This window comes from Podospora anserina, chromosome 5, assembly GCF_000226545.1.
Source record: "Podospora anserina S mat+ genomic DNA chromosome 5, supercontig 8".
Taxonomy (NCBI): domain Eukaryota; kingdom Fungi; phylum Ascomycota; class Sordariomycetes; order Sordariales; family Podosporaceae; genus Podospora; species Podospora anserina.
In genome coordinates this window covers 147,583-165,594 of record NW_001914846.1, presented here as the reverse complement: position 1 = coordinate 165,594, position 18,012 = coordinate 147,583, and the positions used below count along the sequence as shown (strand labels likewise).

Below are 18,012 nucleotides of genomic sequence, written 5' to 3'. Positions count from 1 at the left end.
CAAATCCCCCCACCAGCGAGAATGAACGTGGCACCACGCCAGCAATGTTGAAGCAACACCCACGAGTTGCTACGGTAAGAGCACATTTGCAGTCAGTTATGAAGTCTCTACTTCCTGGCAATGGTTGAGCGCAGTGTTATCCACGGCATTGCCCAGTGGTGGCATTCCAGGTCGCTAAAACGCATGTCTCCAGGTTATGCAATAATAGTAGGCCTTACAAGGGACGGCAATGTGTAAGCCAGAATGCGTTCCCATCGGTCGTGGCCACATCTCCTATGTGGCCCGGCTATCAGGTCGACTCTGATACTTCCTCCCACTTCCTTGTGATCGACCGCAGGGTCTGTTTTTTTCCTTTTGTTGTTCTGGTTTTCTTTTTTCCTTTTTTTTTGTTTTGGGCAACGGTATACGAACACACACAACACACGCAGAAACAGAGGAAGACGCACCGACCGACCGACTCAATCGATTAGCTGACCTTGATAGATGGGTCGCCAATGTCGCCGAAGTGTAAAACCACCGATAACACCTTGCGTAACAAAGCACCGAATTACCTAGTTCCAACAGCCAGACGAGGATTAAGCAAAGTAATGTGGTACGATCGCAACTTCAGTCAGTCTCGGTGACCTTATCGTCAACACGTCGTTTCCAGCACATAAAGGAGATTTCGAGCTGACGTTCCCGTCTTGATCCACAGTATCAACACCGCAATCTTGAAACTGAATCGGCTGCCAACATCACAATGCCCTCCGCCGACCTCATCCTCCCCCTCATCGACCTCGCCCCTTACCTCTCCCCAGACGCCACCCCGTCATCCAAAGCAACAGTCATTGCCCAAGTCCGCGCTGCCGTCGCCGAGTTTGGCTTCTTCCAAGTCATCAACCATGGAATCCCCATCGCCTCCCAACACGCCCTGATTGAGGCGATCCGCACTCTTATGAGAATCCCCAAGGAAGACAAACTGGCCATGAGCTTCCTCAAAAATCCCTGCCGTCGGGGGTACGAGGGGTCAGGGGATACCTTCCGGACTGGAGACAAGATGCACGACGCCAAAGAAGTCAGTCCACCCTTTCCAACTCCCTCCTTCTTCCACACGCTTTGTTGACACGGAAAAAAAAAAGGCATTCTACATTGGCCGTCCCTCCGAAAAGATTGAGCCTCCTGGGTTCCACGGCCCAAACATTTGGCCTTCGCCTGAGCTGGTCCCCGAGGCCGAGTTCCGCGACCCGGTCTGGTCGTACTATCAGGAGACGAACCGTCTGGGCAGGGAGATCTGGCAGCTTCTCATCCAGGGACTTGGTCACCCGGGGGAGCTGCTCTCCCAGTTCACCAAGAAGCCTGTCGTGATGATGAAGATGATTCGGTATCCTCCCTTTTCGTCTACCTTGCCGGGCCAGTTCGGTGTAGGTGCCCACACCGATTTTGGGGGCGTCACAGTTCTCCTGCAAGAGGCTGGACGAAATGGGCTGGAGGTCGAGCACAAGGGGGAGTGGATTCCTGTGCCTGCGCTGGAGAATGTTTTGGTGATCAACGCTGGTGATATGATTGCTGGCTGGTCCGGGGGCGTGTACCAGAGTGCGAAGCACAGGGTTATCAACAAGGGTGAGGAAGAGAGGATCAGCTGTGCGACGTTCTGGCACGGGGACTTGGATGCCACGAACCCGTTTATTGATGGCAAGGGAGAGGGCGCGGCCGGGGATGAGACGGTGGCTGATTTGCTGGTCAAGAGGTTTAGGAGCCAGTTTAGCTTGATGAAGGGGAAGAAGACCGAAGAGGTGGTGAGGGGAGAAGTGTTTGCTCATTGAGTGGAGAAGGCCGAATTACTGGGCGAGGTTGAGGGTTCCAAGGAAAGGGACATGTTTAAGTTAATAAAGACGTTTTATGACATTTCAACGAAAAAGGAGCTTGCATCATTCAATCAGTGAAGGCCAAAGAAAGTCTAATGAAGAACCTTTGATGAAGGGGAAGACACCCTGCATTGTTGAGATGAATGAATCTCCCACCACTCAAGTGATCCCATTCGCTCTGTGATTCGAGGATATGCAGTGGAGCTTTGGAAGAAGAGAGAGCCTTTATGGAATACCCTGTAAAGCATATTTAATGAGCTTTAAAAGATAGTTAAGAGGCCTTAAAAGTTACACCAAAGGCCCTAAAAGAGAGTTAACAGGCTTTAAAGGATAGGTAAGAGGCGTGAAGAAAAATGTAAGCCTTAAGAGATGATTTAAAGGCCTTAGATGATAATTTAAACGTCTTCTACTATGTTATAGGGAGGGGGGCGCTGGTAAGATAACAAGGGGGCTCCGTAAAGGTTCGCCCCAAGTAAAAGCACCCTGTTTGAGCCGGGTGTTTGGAGGTGACACCAGGTCAAAATTTACCCAAAAGAATACATACATCAAGGTGAAATAACGCTGCTAAATATACCATCATACCCACAAAGTTCCACAGAGATCCTTGCCACCAATACGTCATCACACCACGGAATACACCATTTTCTGACCTGACAACGATTGACTCCGGATGATATCAACTCCCTTCATGACCCCCTCCCACCCACCGGGCATCACCTTGATTGGATGAGCTTGAATCTTACCGCCGTCCAGTAAGTTTTGCACAGCAGCGAATGCCTGAGCGCCAAACCTTCTATCCTCCGGAGTTGCCTCTCGTCCATATTCACCCTCCAAACCCACCTTGATTCCGAAGATGCTGAGAACCATCACCCACGACGGCTCAATCGTCAGAGCCCGCGTCTGCGCTACAGTATCTCTGAACGGTTCAAGAGAAACATAGCGACCGCCAGCACGCCCGATTGATTCGAAGCAAAGCTTGGTAGTGTCGGCCTGTGAGACGCAGTCGAGAGCATACTCGAGCTCGTTGAGGGTGTACTCGCGGATCTCTTGAGCACATGTTGGGGAGTGGTAGTCAAAGACCTTTTCGGCACCGAACCGTTCAACAAGGGCAAAGTTGGAAGGGGAGCATGATGCGATTGGTCTGAGGCCGGCACTAGTGAAAGGAAGAGGAATGGTCAGCGGAGACTCCAAAGAGATGATGGGGACCGAACTTACTTTTTCAGAAGTTGAATGGCTCTGGTTCCAGACGCCGTGCTGCCTCCAGCAACAAGAACAAATTCTCCTTGCTTTGGCTCACCTCTGCGGAGGTCGTCCAGAGTGGCAGGTACACGAAGTCTGTCAAACAACGATAGCGTTGCGGTGGCAACACCGGTTCCCAAGCTAGCACCCTCCTCGAAGCTCATGTCGTCGGGAAGTCTGAGTAAAAGATCCGCCATTGCTCCCACGTATTGAGAGAACCCCCCAATGGTTTTGACGTTTGAATTGCCGCCAAAAACCATGCCGGCGACCCTATCCCCGACTGAGAGATGCGCAGGAGCGTCTTTCCCGAGGGCAACAATGGTGCCTGCAAAGTCATAACCATGAATAGCTCCCTGAGCTGGGCTGTAATCGAGCATCTTGGCATCTGCTGGGTTGATCGCCACCGCGGCCGTTTTCACTGCCAAGGTTAGATTACGGTGGGTATGGGAGAGGAGGCGACGAGGGTAAACAAACCGATTGCCATGTCGGGTGCGAGCGTCGGCACTGCGACATCGTGCTGAATGGCGAGTTTCCCAGGTCCCTGAGCAATAATCGCCGTCTGTGTCCTTGGGAGGGAGAGCTCTGCGTTCAACGAGGGCATGATTGTGAGTGTTGGTTAGGTGGAATGAAGTTGGATCAAAGGGGTGGGGTAGATAATTAAATTGTCCAGATTATCAGCTTTCAAGATGTCAACAACCCGTTGCAACAATGCCGTCAGACGCCTTGCTTTAAACTGGTGTTCCACAGCATGTTAACCGTTAACCAGATCGGGTGAACCAGACTATCGGGCCTGTCCTGCCGCCGCATTTGCGCTGTCTCGGCGCATTGCACGAGGCAAAATCACCGAACACAACGCCGAACAGAAGGGCCCGAAATATTTATCAATCAACCGCCGAGCCAAGACTTCACTCTCAACCGCCGAATTTCGATGGCTCCATCGAATCTGCGGTGATGTTGCTTACCTATTTCTGCAGAGACCCACCGCAGCAGGATGGTCCTCGGCGGTGACGGGAATCTAGCATATCCTCCAGCACCCAATTTCCAGCAGCGGCTTGAACTATCATAGCCTTTCAGAATAACAGAATCATTTCTGTTCATTCTGGCAATCCAAACACCAATGGCGGCAACCGAAATCCTAACCTGCCCCGTTGCAGTCGACAAGGAGGCCAACCTGACTCTCTGCCCAGCTCTGTACCCAGGCCAAGCACTCGACACACCCAAGAACCCCCAAAAGATCGAAGAAGCGGAAATTATCGACCACTCCAAGCTCCTCAAAATTCCGTCTCCAAAGCATGGCCATTACTTCGGCCTGCTGGGTCACGCCCCAGATCTCGACCCTGACCTGCCTGTCAAGTCGTTCTGGAAGCTGATGGACCAGTATGGAGAGATATTCCAGCTTGACCTCGGGATGGCCTACCCCCGGGTGTTTGTCGGTAGCCGAGAGCTGGTCAACGAGATGGCGAATGACGAACGGTTCAGCAAGTTTACTCATCGACTGCACAAGGAGATGAGACCGGTGTTTGGGGATGGTTTGTTTTCTGCCGAGTCAACGGACAAGGCTTGGTGGAAGGCTCATAGGCTGCTGGTGCCGATCTTTGGTGAGTTTGTCAAAGTCTTTGATGGGGTTGGGGCTAACATCGGAAAGGATCGCTGGGGTTGAGCAAGATGTTTGATGACATGTAAGTTTCCTGTGCAGCTTGATATTTTTGGGTGACCTCTTTCTAATTTCTTCATCCCAACAGGCAAGATCTTTCGGCGCAGCTTGTGATGAAGTGGGACAGATTTGGCCCAGATCACGAAATCGAATGCATCGACGACATGGCGAGACTGGCATTCGACACCGTTGGGCTCTGTGCTTTCGGTTACCGGTTCAACGAGTTCTACACTGCGGATCATCACCCTTTCATGACCCAGCTCAAGGAAGCCATTGTCGAATCGGGGAGGCGAGCGAATAGGCCAGAGATCCTCAATCAGTTCTACTGTAAGTATGGCCCGTCAGAGAAACTCTAGCAGACCCATGCTAATCCCGTCATTCAGACAAAGAGGAACAGCACCGTCAGGAGAATATCGCCAAGATGAAGGAGCTGTGCAAGAAGATCATCCAAGACCGGATTGACAACCCAAAGTCAGAGGCAAATGATCTGCTCAATCTGATGATCCACGGCGTTGATAGGGAGACGGGAGAGAAGCTCACGCGAGAGAATATCGAGTACCAGATCCCAACCTTCCTAGGCGCTGGGTGAGTCTGCAATATATCGACCAATCCTTTGACAGACATGTACTGACAGCTTCTATTAGATACGAGACAACCTCGGCAACCTTGAGCTTTATCTACTACCTTTTGTGTACGTACCCGGAGACCATGGCCAAGGCCCAGCAGGAGGTGGACGAGGTTGTCGGTGACAAGGTTCTCACATACGAGATGCTGCCCAAGTTGAAATACCTCGATGCGTGCATCAAGGAAGCGTTGTAAGAAAACCCCCCCTTACACTCTGTCCCATATTGCTTCAACTAACCCACTTCGAGACGTATCCAGCACCCCAGCAGTTTGCTCACGAGGTTTGCAGTCAAGGATACAGTCTTGGGAGGAAAGTACTTTGTCAGAAAGGGTCAGATGGTGTCGGGCGTCTGGAGGCATTTCCATAGAGACCCCGTCGTCTGGGGTGCTGATTCAGATGAGTTCAAACCGGAAAGGATGCTGGACAGGAATTTCCAGGCGTTACCACCTAATTCCTGGAAGCCGGTGAGTCGGAGCCATGTTCCCGGTAACGGTACAATACTGACATTACAACCTTTTCAGTTCGGCGATGGTCAGCGAGCGTGCATTGGACGTGGATTTGCGGAGCAAGAAATTCTCATTAATGTAGCCATGGTCCTACAAAGATTTGACGTTGAAAAGGCAGACCCCAACTACATTTTGGAGCTCAAAGTGCGTATTGTTGTCCTTTCCAACCTGGCTTCTTGGGCTTGTCTATTTTCTCTCTTTCTTCTACTCAAAGAGGTGATTAGCTGGCTAACCTGAAAACAGGGTCAAATGGCTTTGAAATGTATTGACTTCAAGATACGAGCGAAAAGGCGGTCAGGAAAATCTTCCTTGAGTGGTATCCCTGGCGGCGGCTCCCAGCCAAAGACGGCTGCCACCAAGACAAGACAAAACGTTACACCACAAACCGACAGCAACACTCCCAAAAAATCCATCACCGTTTTGTTTGGCGGCAACATGGGGACCGCCGAGAGTCTGATGCAATCGCTTTCGCGCATCGCCCCCGACTTTGGGCTCGCGGTTGACGATGTGAGGACGCTGGACTCTGCCACTGACAGTCTGCCCACGGATCGGCCCTGTATCATCATCACACCCTCCTACGACGGACGACCTCCGGATAACGCCAAGAAGTTTGTCAAGTGGCTTGAGCAACTTTCTAGCAATGGCACCAAGCTCTCAGGCGTCAAATATGCTGTTTTCGCATTAGGTAATTCCGATTGGGTGAATACCTTCTACAAGATTCCTAAGCTCATTGACTACACGCTTGAGAGCCTCGGTGCCGAGCGCCTCGTCGAAACAGGTTATGGAAACGTGAAGCAAGACCTTGTTGGACCGTGGGAAACCTGGGAAGAAGAGCTGTGCTTGGCCCTCTCAGGAGTGTCGGCTGGCAAAGCCCACAAGGCACAGGCAGGCGTCGAAGTGAGCATCGAACGCCATAACCTCAAGACTCTTCCCAGAGTTCTAGGCGGTGATCAAATGGGCGTTGGGACCATTGCCGCCATTCGCCAACTGGCTGATACCTCGGTGGGACCAGCGAAATACCACGTCGACGTCCGTCTTCCTCCTGGCTGCCACTACCGAGCGGGAGACTACCTCGTTGTTCAAGGCCGCAACTCCACCGAATCCGTTCACCGAACCATTGCCCGTTTCAGTCTCAGCCCAGCAGACACCATGACAGTTCAATCCTCCAAGAAGGATTTCCTACCATCCCAACCAATGGCAATAGAGCACTTTTTAAGACAACGTGTCGAGCTCGCCGCACCCATCACCAAACGCCAGCTCCTCACGCTCTCCCTCCACGCGGAAGATTCCTCCCCGGAGAAAGCCCATCTTCTCAACCTCACCCAGGACTCCGCCTATGAAGACCTGCTCACAAACCGGCACTCTGTCCTCGATGTTCTCAGCACTATCCCTACCTTGGCCCTCCCTTTTGGAGTCTTTATCGATCTCCTCCCTCCCCTTGCACCGAGGGTGTACAGCATTTCGTCATCTCCCCTCTCCCCGTCCTCGGGAACACTCCAGTCTGGCCTCGTCGCATCCATCACGTTTGACCTGTTCCAATCCCCTGCCTTGAGCAGTCACGGAACATTCAACGGCGTCGCCTCATCCTACCTCTCCTCCCGCAAGATAGGGGATGAGATATCTTGTCTTGTCCGTCCCACAACACTGCCGTTTCAGCTCCCAAAAGACATCTCCAAACCAATCGCCATGGTTGCGGCAGGCAGCGGGATTGCCCCCATGAGGGGTCTTCTCCAAGAGCGAGCCGAGCTGATGAAGCAAGGTGGGGAGTTCGGCGAGGCGGTCCTCTTCTTTGGGTGTAGGGATGAGGAAAAGGATTATTTGTACAAGGAGGAGCTGGAAAGGTGGGAGAGAGGGGGGGTGGTCAGGGTCGTGCCGTGTTTTTCTCGGCCGGGGGGGAAGAAGGGGAGGTATGTCACTGATGCTTTGTGGGAAGAACGGGATAGGATGTGGGAAGTGGTTGAGAAGGGGGGCAGGATTTTCACTTGTGGGAGTGCTGCTAGACTTGGGAGGAGTGCTGGGGAGGTTTGGAGGAGGATTTGGGAGGAGAAGTCGGGACAGGGGGGGGAGAGAGAGGGAGAGGAGTGGTTGGAGGGGATCAAGGGAGATGGGAGGTATGTTTGTGATGTTTACTGAGGGTTTGTTTTTCGCAGTGATTTCACGTATAGTAGGTGTGTAGCCAAGTATGGTTCTGAGGTGATATAGAGTGGAATTGAACGGTAAACGTGAAGCAAGAGCCCAACTGTGTTTGACCATGCCTGGCGTAATATGACGCAGTTCTTGGAGGGCTTTAGCATGTGAGCCTACCTGCATATAGAGGCCCATCTTGGCTTTCTGCAGTTTGTGGAATATTGCGGTGCCGGTAAATAGAGCAAGGTCTGAGATGCCTGTGGGAGCGGACACCCACTACGGGTTTAATAGGGAACAGCGAAAAGGTGGTCTGTACCCAAGGGGGCAACTGCTTGGTTCATAAGCAGGTTTGCTCTCTCTAAGAAAACACAGGCCCGGGTAGCACAATTGGTGGTTCGCTCTGCTTGGAATTAGTCCAGAAATCAGTTTAACGACTGACAATGGTGTCCGGGAAGGTTCTGAGTTCGTCTCGCCTCCAACAGTCAGATTACCTATCCCCTCTCCAAGATAGTAAGAGATTGCCCAGTTCGACTCTGGGACATGGCGCAGTTTTTTCCTTTATAAAAAGCTGTTACCTATATGTGGTTTGGAGTAAGTCAGATAAAGTACGCGGTAACTTTCCAGCTTCATTTCTTCTGTTCCTGTTAGTTTTTAAGCACCTTCGAGGTGACGTTCTGCAATCCAATCAAAGTCTCCGGGTCGTCTTGACGTCATTTTCAAAGGGGAAGGGGGGATGAAGCATGCTGCCGTCAAACCACGCCCAGAGCCATTGTAGTTTTGGCCAAACGCCTTGTCGTCATCCCAGCTCGCGGAAGATTTAGTCATCATCAGCAATGGGGTGTAAAGTATGCAAGGTACGTAGCTGCCCTTCCGGCTTTGAATGATCAATGGAGATACGCCTAAGGTAGGTGCACGACCTCGGACCGATGGTGGGAACGGCCCAAGTCCGACTAATGCCTCGCGAATTAGGTAGGACGGACTTAGGAGTTAACAAGGACTTAACCATCTACATGAAACTGGGTGGTGGCAATCATTAAATAGCTGGCAACCTCTCAATCGACAGTCTTCAATTCATTGTCTGATGTTACGAATACCGCATTCCGGTGCCGTCGTCACCCGCCTACTTTGCAAGTTCTCTGCCTTTGTACCGGTCAAACCTCGCACCGCATGGCCACCTCATCTCCTCGGACGACGAATGTCTGGGAGGTTGTCGACTTTGTGGGAACTCATCACGACACGTACGCGGCAATCTCCCCGGCCGATGCGGACTTGTCTAGAAAATCGGTTCTCATCACGGGCGCCTCCAGGGGAATCGGCATGGCAACCGGCATTCGCTTTGCCGTGGCTGGATGTTCCAAGATTGCTCTGGCAGCCCGCTCTTCTCTTCGTCAGGCCGAGCAAGAGATCAAAGCTGCTGCTGTTGCCGCAGGCCGAGAGGAACCTCTCGTCCTTACCCTGAACATGGATGTGACCGTGGAGGAGTCGGTCACTGAAGCTGTGGATAAGGTATCCAAGGCATTTGGAGGAAGTCTGGATGTCCTGATCGCCAACGCGGGCTACCTGCCAGAATGGAGACCTCTTGTGGAGTCTGATCCGACGGAATGGTGGAAGACTTGGGAGATCAACATAAAGGGGACCTATCTTTGTGCGAAGTCTTTTATCCCGCTGCTGTTGGAGTCGTCCATCAAGACTTTCATCACCGTCTCCTCTGCTGGAGCACACGCACTGTTCTACGGAGCCTCAGCATACCAGACCACCAAATTTGCAACCCTAAGGTTCACCGAGTTCATCGACCAGGAGTACCACGACAAAGGCCTGATTGCTATTGCGATTCACCCAGGAGCGGTCAAAACAGAACTGGCATTGAATATGCCCGAGGAGCATCATACCATCCTCCAGGACACGCCCGAGTTACCTGCCGACGCCATGGTATGGCTTGCCAAGGAACGCAGAGAGTGGCTTGCGGGCCGATTCTTCAACTGCTGCTGGGATGTCGATGAATTGGAAAATCGGAAAGATGAGATCATAAGCCGCGACTTGCTGAAATTTAGACTTACTATCTGAGCGTGTCTATTTCTTAGTAATGAACTAGAGCCATGGTTAAATTGGTCGAGTTCATTTATTTATCTCACCTGAAGCTTCAGGGAAAAGGGTGACTTGAATTTACAGATGTTGTTCTCTAGGAACGGTTGTGGATAGACCCATCCCGATATAATGGAGATTAACAAAATGGAAATTAGAACCCAATACAAAGAAGACATTCAACTGAGGTCCTGGCTGTAATGCGCGGCAGTGTTGATCAAGCATCCACACCCCAACCCACTGGTAGCGTGAGGAGTCCATGCTATCCCCATCTCAACATTCAAGAATAAATGGCAGTATGAGGAGCCGTTGTTGTTATGTCAGCCTTTCAACACCTAACCTCTCAGCAGCGTGAGAACTGTCCAACATCATTACCTATCAGGTATCCAAGTATCTGAAATATTTCTACAACGTTCCTACACTTGTTTCTGCCACTTACAGGCATTTCTCATGTGATCAAATGAAGATCTATTACATCCTGGATAACTTTCGATCAATGTTTGCACAGCATGATAGCGCGAAAACATGAGATGGGAACGTCACGAGAGGTATATGCCTCTGGCTCAGAACCTGGACTTGTGCAGAAGAGCCAGCTCAAGGGCCCAACCAGCCAGTGTGTCCAAATATGGTGCTGTTCGAAACAGCAAGCAATACTGAGCCTGGCTATTTCTCGGCAGGCCACACAGTTAGTTGACGTCGATGGCTGTAGGCCGTGCTCGATCCTGTGATAGAGTTTTGTGCACTGTGTAAATAATTTCCTCACTGTGCAACCTGCCAGGAAGCGCTGACCCAACACTGCTACATACGGCCCGCGTTTCACCTCGTGGGTTCTTGGCCACTTTGAGGCTGACTTCGCCGCGGCTCAAATCTTCCAGCTCAAACACCAAAAGCAGTCGCCCATGACGAAATCAGTCACCAAGATCTCTTAGGAAACACCACGAAATTGCCATGATCGATTCAGACTCAGATGTTGAGGTACTTGAGCGATCTAGTCTGCTTTCTCCTCAGTCAAACGCCGCGTCGCCATCACCAGAGCTACTTGGCCTCACCCCAACTGGGGTGGCGTTATGGAGAACATTTGAAACCCGGCGTAGCTCTGCCGAATGGTATTGAGTAGATACTACGAGCCTCAACGTTCTGGAGCCCAGCGAGCGATCGAAGATCTAAGTGGGTTTCCCTTCCCGATGGCCGGTTGTACCTCGATATCTTACACATCTGCTGTACATGTAGATGCCGCAATTGATGCCGCTGTTTCCGGAACGCACCAAAGCCAGCACCTCACTGGACTTAGGGTTTGTGCTGATAGAGTTGCACGGGACGTCTTTATGATGCAAGAAATACTCGCCTATATTCAGGAGGTGAGGAGCTCCTCTAACGCGCCGAAGCAGCTTGCCATCCCGGGTATTGCGGCAGCAGGAAGGTAGGATTATGATTTCAGTTTGCTCCCTTGCCGTTGTCCTCCAATTATACCAGCTAATATCCGCATCTAGTCTCACAAATATCGCTGTTTCTGCATGGCTTTTCCCAGCGAAGATCGCTATATGGGTCGCGCTGTTATCTATTGGAGTGGCCGTATTAACCGGGATAGTCGGCTACGCCCTATGGCCTCGTGATCTCAACAAGCACTACCAAAGTAAACACGCCCGAATACAGATATTGAGGCGTGCAGTGGAGGAGCAGTATGATGTCGTCGAAATCAACAAGCAGCAGACTTTGCTCAGACCAAAGACTTTTGCACACCTAAAGTCAGATTTGATGTATCACTGGCCAAAAGAAGATGAGCCTGAGAGTTGAAGTGTCCAGAGGGCAAGACGTGCAAATTTACTTATCGCTGGAATTTACCTGCTCATGCCCGAGGCTGAGAAATTTACATCTGTGATCCTCCTTCCCATCCTGAGGGTGTTGCAAAAGCATTTCATCAACCCAACCTGGTAGGTATTTAGATTGGTTCCATTTGCATTAGCTGTCGTCTTGTTGGGCTCATATTCTGATATTGGTCTCGGAACGGATCGTGAAGAAGGTACCCCACAATGACCACGATTGCGGTCCTTTCTTCCTTGCAGTGGTCTTTTTGGAAAGTTTAAGAATTGAGACGCCCTGAAATGTCCCAAAATGTCTCACCGTCCTCCCAGCTTCATTTGAGAAGCGCTTTGCAACCCTGGCCCATCTCGAAGCATCTGGAACATTTACCTCCCGCCACCACAGTCGCCCATGTTCAGCAAGATGGCGCCTCCCTTGCGCTCACGCACCCCTGGTAGGTCTTTATTTGCAGCTAACAGTCTGCAATGTCGTAGTTGGTATCGAGAACCATCGACTGTCCACTGACCAGGTTGCTGCGATATGGTGATAACCTCCAGCCTTTCCCATGGCATCTGCCGCTACTGATAATCTACTTTGTAGATTCAGTCGAGATCGCCTGTCTTTGCCCATAGAGAAGGCATGAGCAAATACTTTCGGACCCTGCCCCAGACACAACAACACCCGATCCTTTCTTCAGCTCGATCTGTTAGACGGTGGAATCAGCGAGATATCTTTATCCTTGGTTACAAAGTCCTGGTTCAACCCAATTGCGACGATAGCTCATACAAGCCCGGGCTGCTCCCGAGATCAGACCGGTGCCACTCTTCCAACTACCGGTTCCTCAAGAGCGCTTATCAGCTTGTCTTTTCAACCCGTCATCTTGATGGTGCAGCTATAAGCTGGTATCTACTCAATCAAGAAAGAGAAAAACATCCAAGATTTTAATCACCTAGTGGTTGAGCTCCTCATCTTTGGTGCTGATCGAGCTGGGTCTGCAGGGTTCACTCGGCTTTGACCGGTCAAGGGGCCTGTCTTTGACTGTTGACTTTGACGAGATGAGCCGGCGTTCTTTGACGGTCGACTTTGAGGAGATGGGTTGTCGTTCTTTAATTGAATTGGCAGAGGCCGCGGTTGTGAACCAGAGGCCTGTTGACTTGGTGCCGCCGGCAAGGAAACGGGTTGTTTTCGCTGCTGCTGCTGACGTTGCTGACCGGGGGCGCCTTGATTGACAGCTACCGGCGAAGCTCCTCGTGGCTGAGGCTGACGGGGGTTCAACCGTGCTGATGGCGTCGAGATGGAACCAATGGCCCGCTGTTTGGATACTACGGGCATAGGGTTTTGCGGCCTAGGAGCCGAACGATTCTGGAGCCCCTGCGGTGGTTGAGCGGGAGAATTCGGGGTGAGACTTTGCCTAGTTCTGACACGGGCTTCTTTTTGCACTTGGGCTCTCGCGACGAGGAATTCGTTGTACATGTTCAAAACTGTCTCTAGGTTCTTTTCAAGTGCCGGGCGCTGGTAAGCTTCTCTCTTCAACTGCCGGGTATCTACGCCTAGCTGTCGAAGGATCTCGTCACGCTGAGCGGATGCACAATGCGACGAATGCAAAGGAAACTGCAGAACCTGAGAGCTGTAGGTTGCTGCTAAGCAAATGTTGGCATCTGTGAGCGCCTTGCCAAGGTTAATGATGCTCCGGCTAACTGAGATGGGCATTAATACAACTAGTCGGTACATCCTGACATTCTGGTGATTACACGGCTGAATCTCGAGGAAGGGGATGATGCTGGCAGCGTGCGGAGATGAAGGGAACTTAGCTACTGGATGCACATACAACTTTCACACAATGAGGCATGTTTGTTGCGTTTCCACGCTCCGATGCCCGCTGTTGCGCCGCCTCCTAGAATAGCGCCTGACGCACCGCCGGCAATGATAAGGCCAGTGCCTCCTGTGAAGAATGTGTAAACCATCAAAGCAGCGGCGACCATAAGTGCTGTTGCGGTAGCTCCGACCACGGTCTTGGCTCCATTCGGTGGCCTTAGAATGGTTGGGGTTGCGGCGGCGATGCTCAACATTTGGTCCTCATACGCAGAGAAGAAAATGGTTGCATTCCGGAGCCCTAGCATCGTCTCGTAAAGTTGCTGGGGTGGGATATCTGTGAATGATATCAGGATACAATTTCTCTGATGGATGAGGCATCGTGAAACTTACCCTTTTGTTTGGGAATTCGGCTCAAGTCCAAGCAGTCTTCAATGTGGCGGATTATGGTGGACATGAGGTCAAGGCAGGGCTCCGCCTTGTTCCAGGCGTTGGTGACGTCCTCGACCGTCTTGAGTGGTCCGTTGACCTCAGGCTGATTCATTTGTATCGACTTGCGGAGCTTATCAAACTCCTGAACCATTGATGACCCCATCATCCACTTGGCCGGAAGCGTGCGCACCATAGTCGCTAGATCGGCACCTATTGCAGACCCACGCACAACTTCTAACGCAAGATTGCACCTGATTGAGTCTTCGGGTTAGTTTGGACATGGTTGAGATTGAAAGCCAGCAGGAGATGTGGTATAGAGGAGGTCCTACATATCAATTGGCGTAATCAGATTTCGTTCCACAACCGTGCTCGTCCGGACTTCTAGAGACCTCAGGATCCTGATACGGGTATTCTTGTGTACGACCTCCGGCGAAATCTTGCCGACAGGCACCAACACCATGTGGTGTGCCGTTGAGTTTTGTTGTTTGGCAAGAAAGAATTCCTCAATCTTGGAAGGGAGCACAGCCTCAAAAAGTTCCCTGAGATCAGCCAAGTGATCGTAAACGCGGCGGGCCCCTTTCACAGCTGATCCTTTAAACCGGAAGTTTACTTCCAGAGGAACGAAGCTGTCTTGGTCGTGGATGCTAGTGAGTGAAGTAGGGTGCACTGTCCAACCCTTCAGGTCGCAATTCTGCGCCAAGAATTGAGCTGTCCCTTCATTGTCCTTGTAGTTCCATCCTCTGGGAGTGTACCTCCACACCTGCATCAGAAAGTCGGTGATGACGGTGCTGGTAGACATCCTGATAAGACTGCATTTATGGGTATGGTTGGAAGGTTAGCGAGGTGAGTATGTAGAGACTAGAAGAAAATGGTTTGAGTTCGATGGTACTTGATGGTCCCGTCCCCACTCATTATAGAGGAAGACTGGAGGCAGGCTTCGAACGGCCATCGTGGTCAAAGATGGCGCAACACGAAACAGGAGAACCGCCAGAACCGCCAGGACGAGACCGCGCCCAACTGTACGTACAGTTTCTTTCTCTGTGGCTGAAAATGATGGGAGACATGCAGTGTTCAGGGTGCAGTGAGGTGTTACTGTATACCATGCGCTGAAGCGTGGGTCTGAGACGGCGTTGTTGGCGTGACCTGTTTCACCAGCTCGGCGGCCAATTGAATGTTGACCTTGCCGCAGCCGCAAGTCTAAACTCCGTGTTGGACACACAGCTGCTCACGTGACAGCCTGCCCAGCTCATGCAGAAGAGCGGTACCTGACATGTTATCTCCAGCCGCCTTCCTTCCAACGATTCACATCATCGTTACCTTATCATTGTCTCAAACCACCGCGGTCTTTACCATAACCCCATACAATCATGGAATCCGACTCACATGTAGAAGTTGTTGAACGCTCCTGGCTTCTATCGGGCCAAGAAAATCCTGCATTGCCATCACAACAAGGAGGAGCCACAGGGCAACCAGAGTCGATCGGAGTAACCCCAACTGGCAGAATGATATGGTTGAACTTTGACGCTCATCGACACTCAGCCGAGTACTACATGAAAGGATACTATGAGCACCACAGCAGGCTGGATTTGAACCAGCCGACCACAGATCTGGGTAAGCCGACATTGTCAACATGCGTGTTTGATATCCCGGAACTAATTAGGAGCAGAAGCGGCTCTCGACGCGGCTGTTCCTGGATCTGAACACAGCGAGCACCTCTTTGGACTCAAGGTCTGTCTCGATAAGGTCATTCACGATGTGTACCTGATGGAGGAACTCCTTACCTATGTTCAGGAGGTAAGGAAAGAGACTGATCGTCCGAAACAATCTGGTATCCCGGGTGCTGCCGCCGCAGGAAGGTATGTCTCTTTCCATCTTTTTCCTGTGCTATATCAGCCAACATGAACCTACCTAGCCTTGCCACTATCACCGCCTCCGCGGCCCTTCTCCCGGCGAAGATTGCCACCTGGGTTGCTTTGTCGTCCGTTGGAGTCGCCGTATCTACCGTGATGGTAGGATGGGCGATATGGCCAAGGGACATCAACAGGCATTACGAAACTCTTCAAGACCAGATACAGGCCTTCAGACTTGCGGCGGAACGTTTCGACCAAGCAGAGATCAACAAACAGCAGCAGCGTGTGCTGAGGGGCAACACATATGCGCATCTAAGGACAGACCTCATGTTTCACTGGCCCAATAATGACAACGTATACACATGATACGTAGAGATATGGACGCCAAGCATGTAACAAAGCGCTCCCGGGAGGAGTCCAATTATACAGCAGCTCATAGCTGCATCGTCCAAGCATGAAATGCTTCCAGGTTCTTCGCGCCGTTGCAATGCCCCTCGGTTACCCTTGAGCCCCTTTTTTCATAATCTGCTTGCTTGCATTGAGTTCACTTACCCCAACGTCCCCGCATGGAACGACACGGCCCTGACCCAACCATGATTCCCCAACATTCTGCATCTGCCGATTAGCCCGTTGTCAATAGTACCATTCGGATATTCAACCAAAGCCAGACGAGTTGGGGTCAGCCGTGTGAACTGCTTGCCGTTCTCCGAGACCCCTCACTAAGATCCACCATTGTTGCGATTGGACCCTCCGGACTGCAATGCAGATACATAACTCGAATGACATCCACCTCACTCACCATCCAACATCCAATAATCTCGCAAAGACCCCAATCACAGAGAAACCTAACTGACCATGGAGCAAGAATTCGCGGAACTCAAGAAGCAGGTCGAAACGCTGCAGAAGGAGCTCAGCCGGGTTTCAGGCAAGTTTGTTGTCAGGTCTTGATAAAAAGCCACACACTAACCAGAGTTCTCTCCAGACGAGGCCGAAGTCCGCAAAACCCACTTCAAATATGGCTACTATCTCGACAAGTGTCTCTACAACGAGGTAAGTCACCCTCGTTCGTTCATCTCTCTCCTCAAGGTTGCCAACACCCCAAAAGGTAGTTGATATGTTCTCCGACCACCCCGACGCCTACGTCGAGTTTCTCGGCGGCCGCTACCGCGGCAAAGCCGGCATCGCCCGCCTCTACCAGGGCCGTTTCCAGCAATCCTTTGTCAAGGGCCGCAACGGCCCAGTCGAAGGCTGGCTATTGGACCACCTCATGATGCAAGAGATTGTCGACGTCGACTCCACTGGGAAACACGCCTGGTGTCGGATGCGTGCACTCATGCAAGCTGGCACACATGAGTCGATTGAGGAGTATTACCCGTTAGTGTCACCGCAAAAGGCCGGCTAAAGAAGAGCTACTGACAAATAGACAGCCGCGGGCATCGTCAGTGGTGGGAGGGGGGTCTCTACGAGAACGAGTACATCAAGGAGGATGGAGTGTGGAAGCTGTTTAGGTACCGGTACTTCCCCTTTTGGCATGCGGAGCATGAGAAGGGGTGGAGCCACACGAAGAAAGAGTACATCCCTTTTGCGAAGTCCATATTTCCTGAGAACCCTGATGGGCCGGATGAGCTCGTCGAGCAGAGGAGCTTGTGGCCGGACACACGGGTGGTCCCCTTCCATTACCCAAATCCCGTAACTGGGAAAAGGGTAAACCCTGATGATCTCAGGGCCCCGCGGTATGGGGAGCCGGTGGAGACGAGTGAGCCTGCGCTGGTGTTGGATCTGCCGAAGGATCAGAAGAGAGAGGGGGCGGAGATGAGGGAACCCAAGGTGGGGGAGAAGGTCTTGCCTGAGCTGGTCCAATTCAAGGCAGAATAAAGTAGCTTGCTTTCAGGGGCTGTTTTGAGGGGTGTTGCTTTAGCTGCACAATTGACATTTTGATTTGAGCACATCTTGACAAATGTTTTGCTTCGGTGTGTCTTTTGTCTCTTGCTCGCCGTCCAACCGCTTTGAGTGCATGTTTATCTGACACTGACAAGGCCTG

The 18,012-nt window shown here is 51.6% G+C and overlaps 6 protein-coding genes across 6 annotated transcripts; 4 read left to right on the top strand and 2 right to left on the bottom strand.

Annotated features, from left to right (window-relative positions):
• Nucleotides 1-739: 739 nt before the first annotated feature.
• Nucleotides 740-1,802, top strand: PODANS_5_6790 (uncharacterized protein; the record flags this gene model as incomplete). Its single annotated transcript, XM_001905152.1, has 2 exons — nucleotides 740-996; nucleotides 1,037-1,802. 2 exons carry the CDS (start codon nucleotides 740-742, stop codon nucleotides 1,800-1,802), a joined length of 1,023 nt encoding a protein of 340 aa, XP_001905187.1.
• Nucleotides 1,803-2,465: 663 nt separating this feature from the next.
• On the bottom strand, nucleotides 2,466-3,684 carry PODANS_5_6780 (uncharacterized protein; the record flags this gene model as incomplete). The annotated part of the gene is made up of 3 exons (XM_001905151.1): nucleotides 2,466-2,997; nucleotides 3,060-3,460; nucleotides 3,520-3,684. 3 exons carry the CDS (start codon nucleotides 3,682-3,684, stop codon nucleotides 2,466-2,468), a joined length of 1,098 nt encoding a protein of 365 aa, XP_001905186.1.
• A 1,166-nt stretch (nucleotides 3,685-4,850) lies between these two features.
• Nucleotides 4,851-8,001, top strand: PODANS_5_6770 (uncharacterized protein; the record flags this gene model as incomplete). Its single annotated transcript, XM_001905150.1, has 5 exons — nucleotides 4,851-5,064; nucleotides 5,121-5,322; nucleotides 5,382-5,552; nucleotides 5,610-6,012; nucleotides 6,112-8,001. 5 exons carry the CDS (start codon nucleotides 4,851-4,853, stop codon nucleotides 7,999-8,001), a joined length of 2,880 nt encoding a protein of 959 aa, XP_001905185.1.
• A 1,161-nt stretch (nucleotides 8,002-9,162) lies between these two features.
• On the top strand, nucleotides 9,163-10,059 carry PODANS_5_6760 (uncharacterized protein; the record flags this gene model as incomplete). Its single annotated transcript, XM_001905149.1, has 1 exon — nucleotides 9,163-10,059. One exon carries the CDS (start codon nucleotides 9,163-9,165, stop codon nucleotides 10,057-10,059), a length of 897 nt encoding a protein of 298 aa, XP_001905184.1.
• A 2,763-nt stretch (nucleotides 10,060-12,822) lies between these two features.
• Nucleotides 12,823-14,920, bottom strand: PODANS_5_6755 (uncharacterized protein; the record flags this gene model as incomplete). Its single annotated transcript, XM_001905148.1, has 4 exons — nucleotides 12,823-13,609; nucleotides 13,693-14,026; nucleotides 14,083-14,372; nucleotides 14,451-14,920. The coding sequence occupies 4 exons, from the start codon at nucleotides 14,918-14,920 to the stop codon at nucleotides 12,823-12,825; spliced, it is 1,881 nt and encodes a 626-aa protein (XP_001905183.1).
• A 1,906-nt stretch (nucleotides 14,921-16,826) lies between these two features.
• On the top strand, nucleotides 16,827-17,846 carry PODANS_5_6750 (uncharacterized protein; the record flags this gene model as incomplete). Its single annotated transcript, XM_001905147.1, has 4 exons — nucleotides 16,827-16,896; nucleotides 16,954-17,021; nucleotides 17,077-17,345; nucleotides 17,399-17,846. 4 exons carry the CDS (start codon nucleotides 16,827-16,829, stop codon nucleotides 17,844-17,846), a joined length of 855 nt encoding a protein of 284 aa, XP_001905182.1.
• Nucleotides 17,847-18,012: the final 166 nt, after the last annotated feature.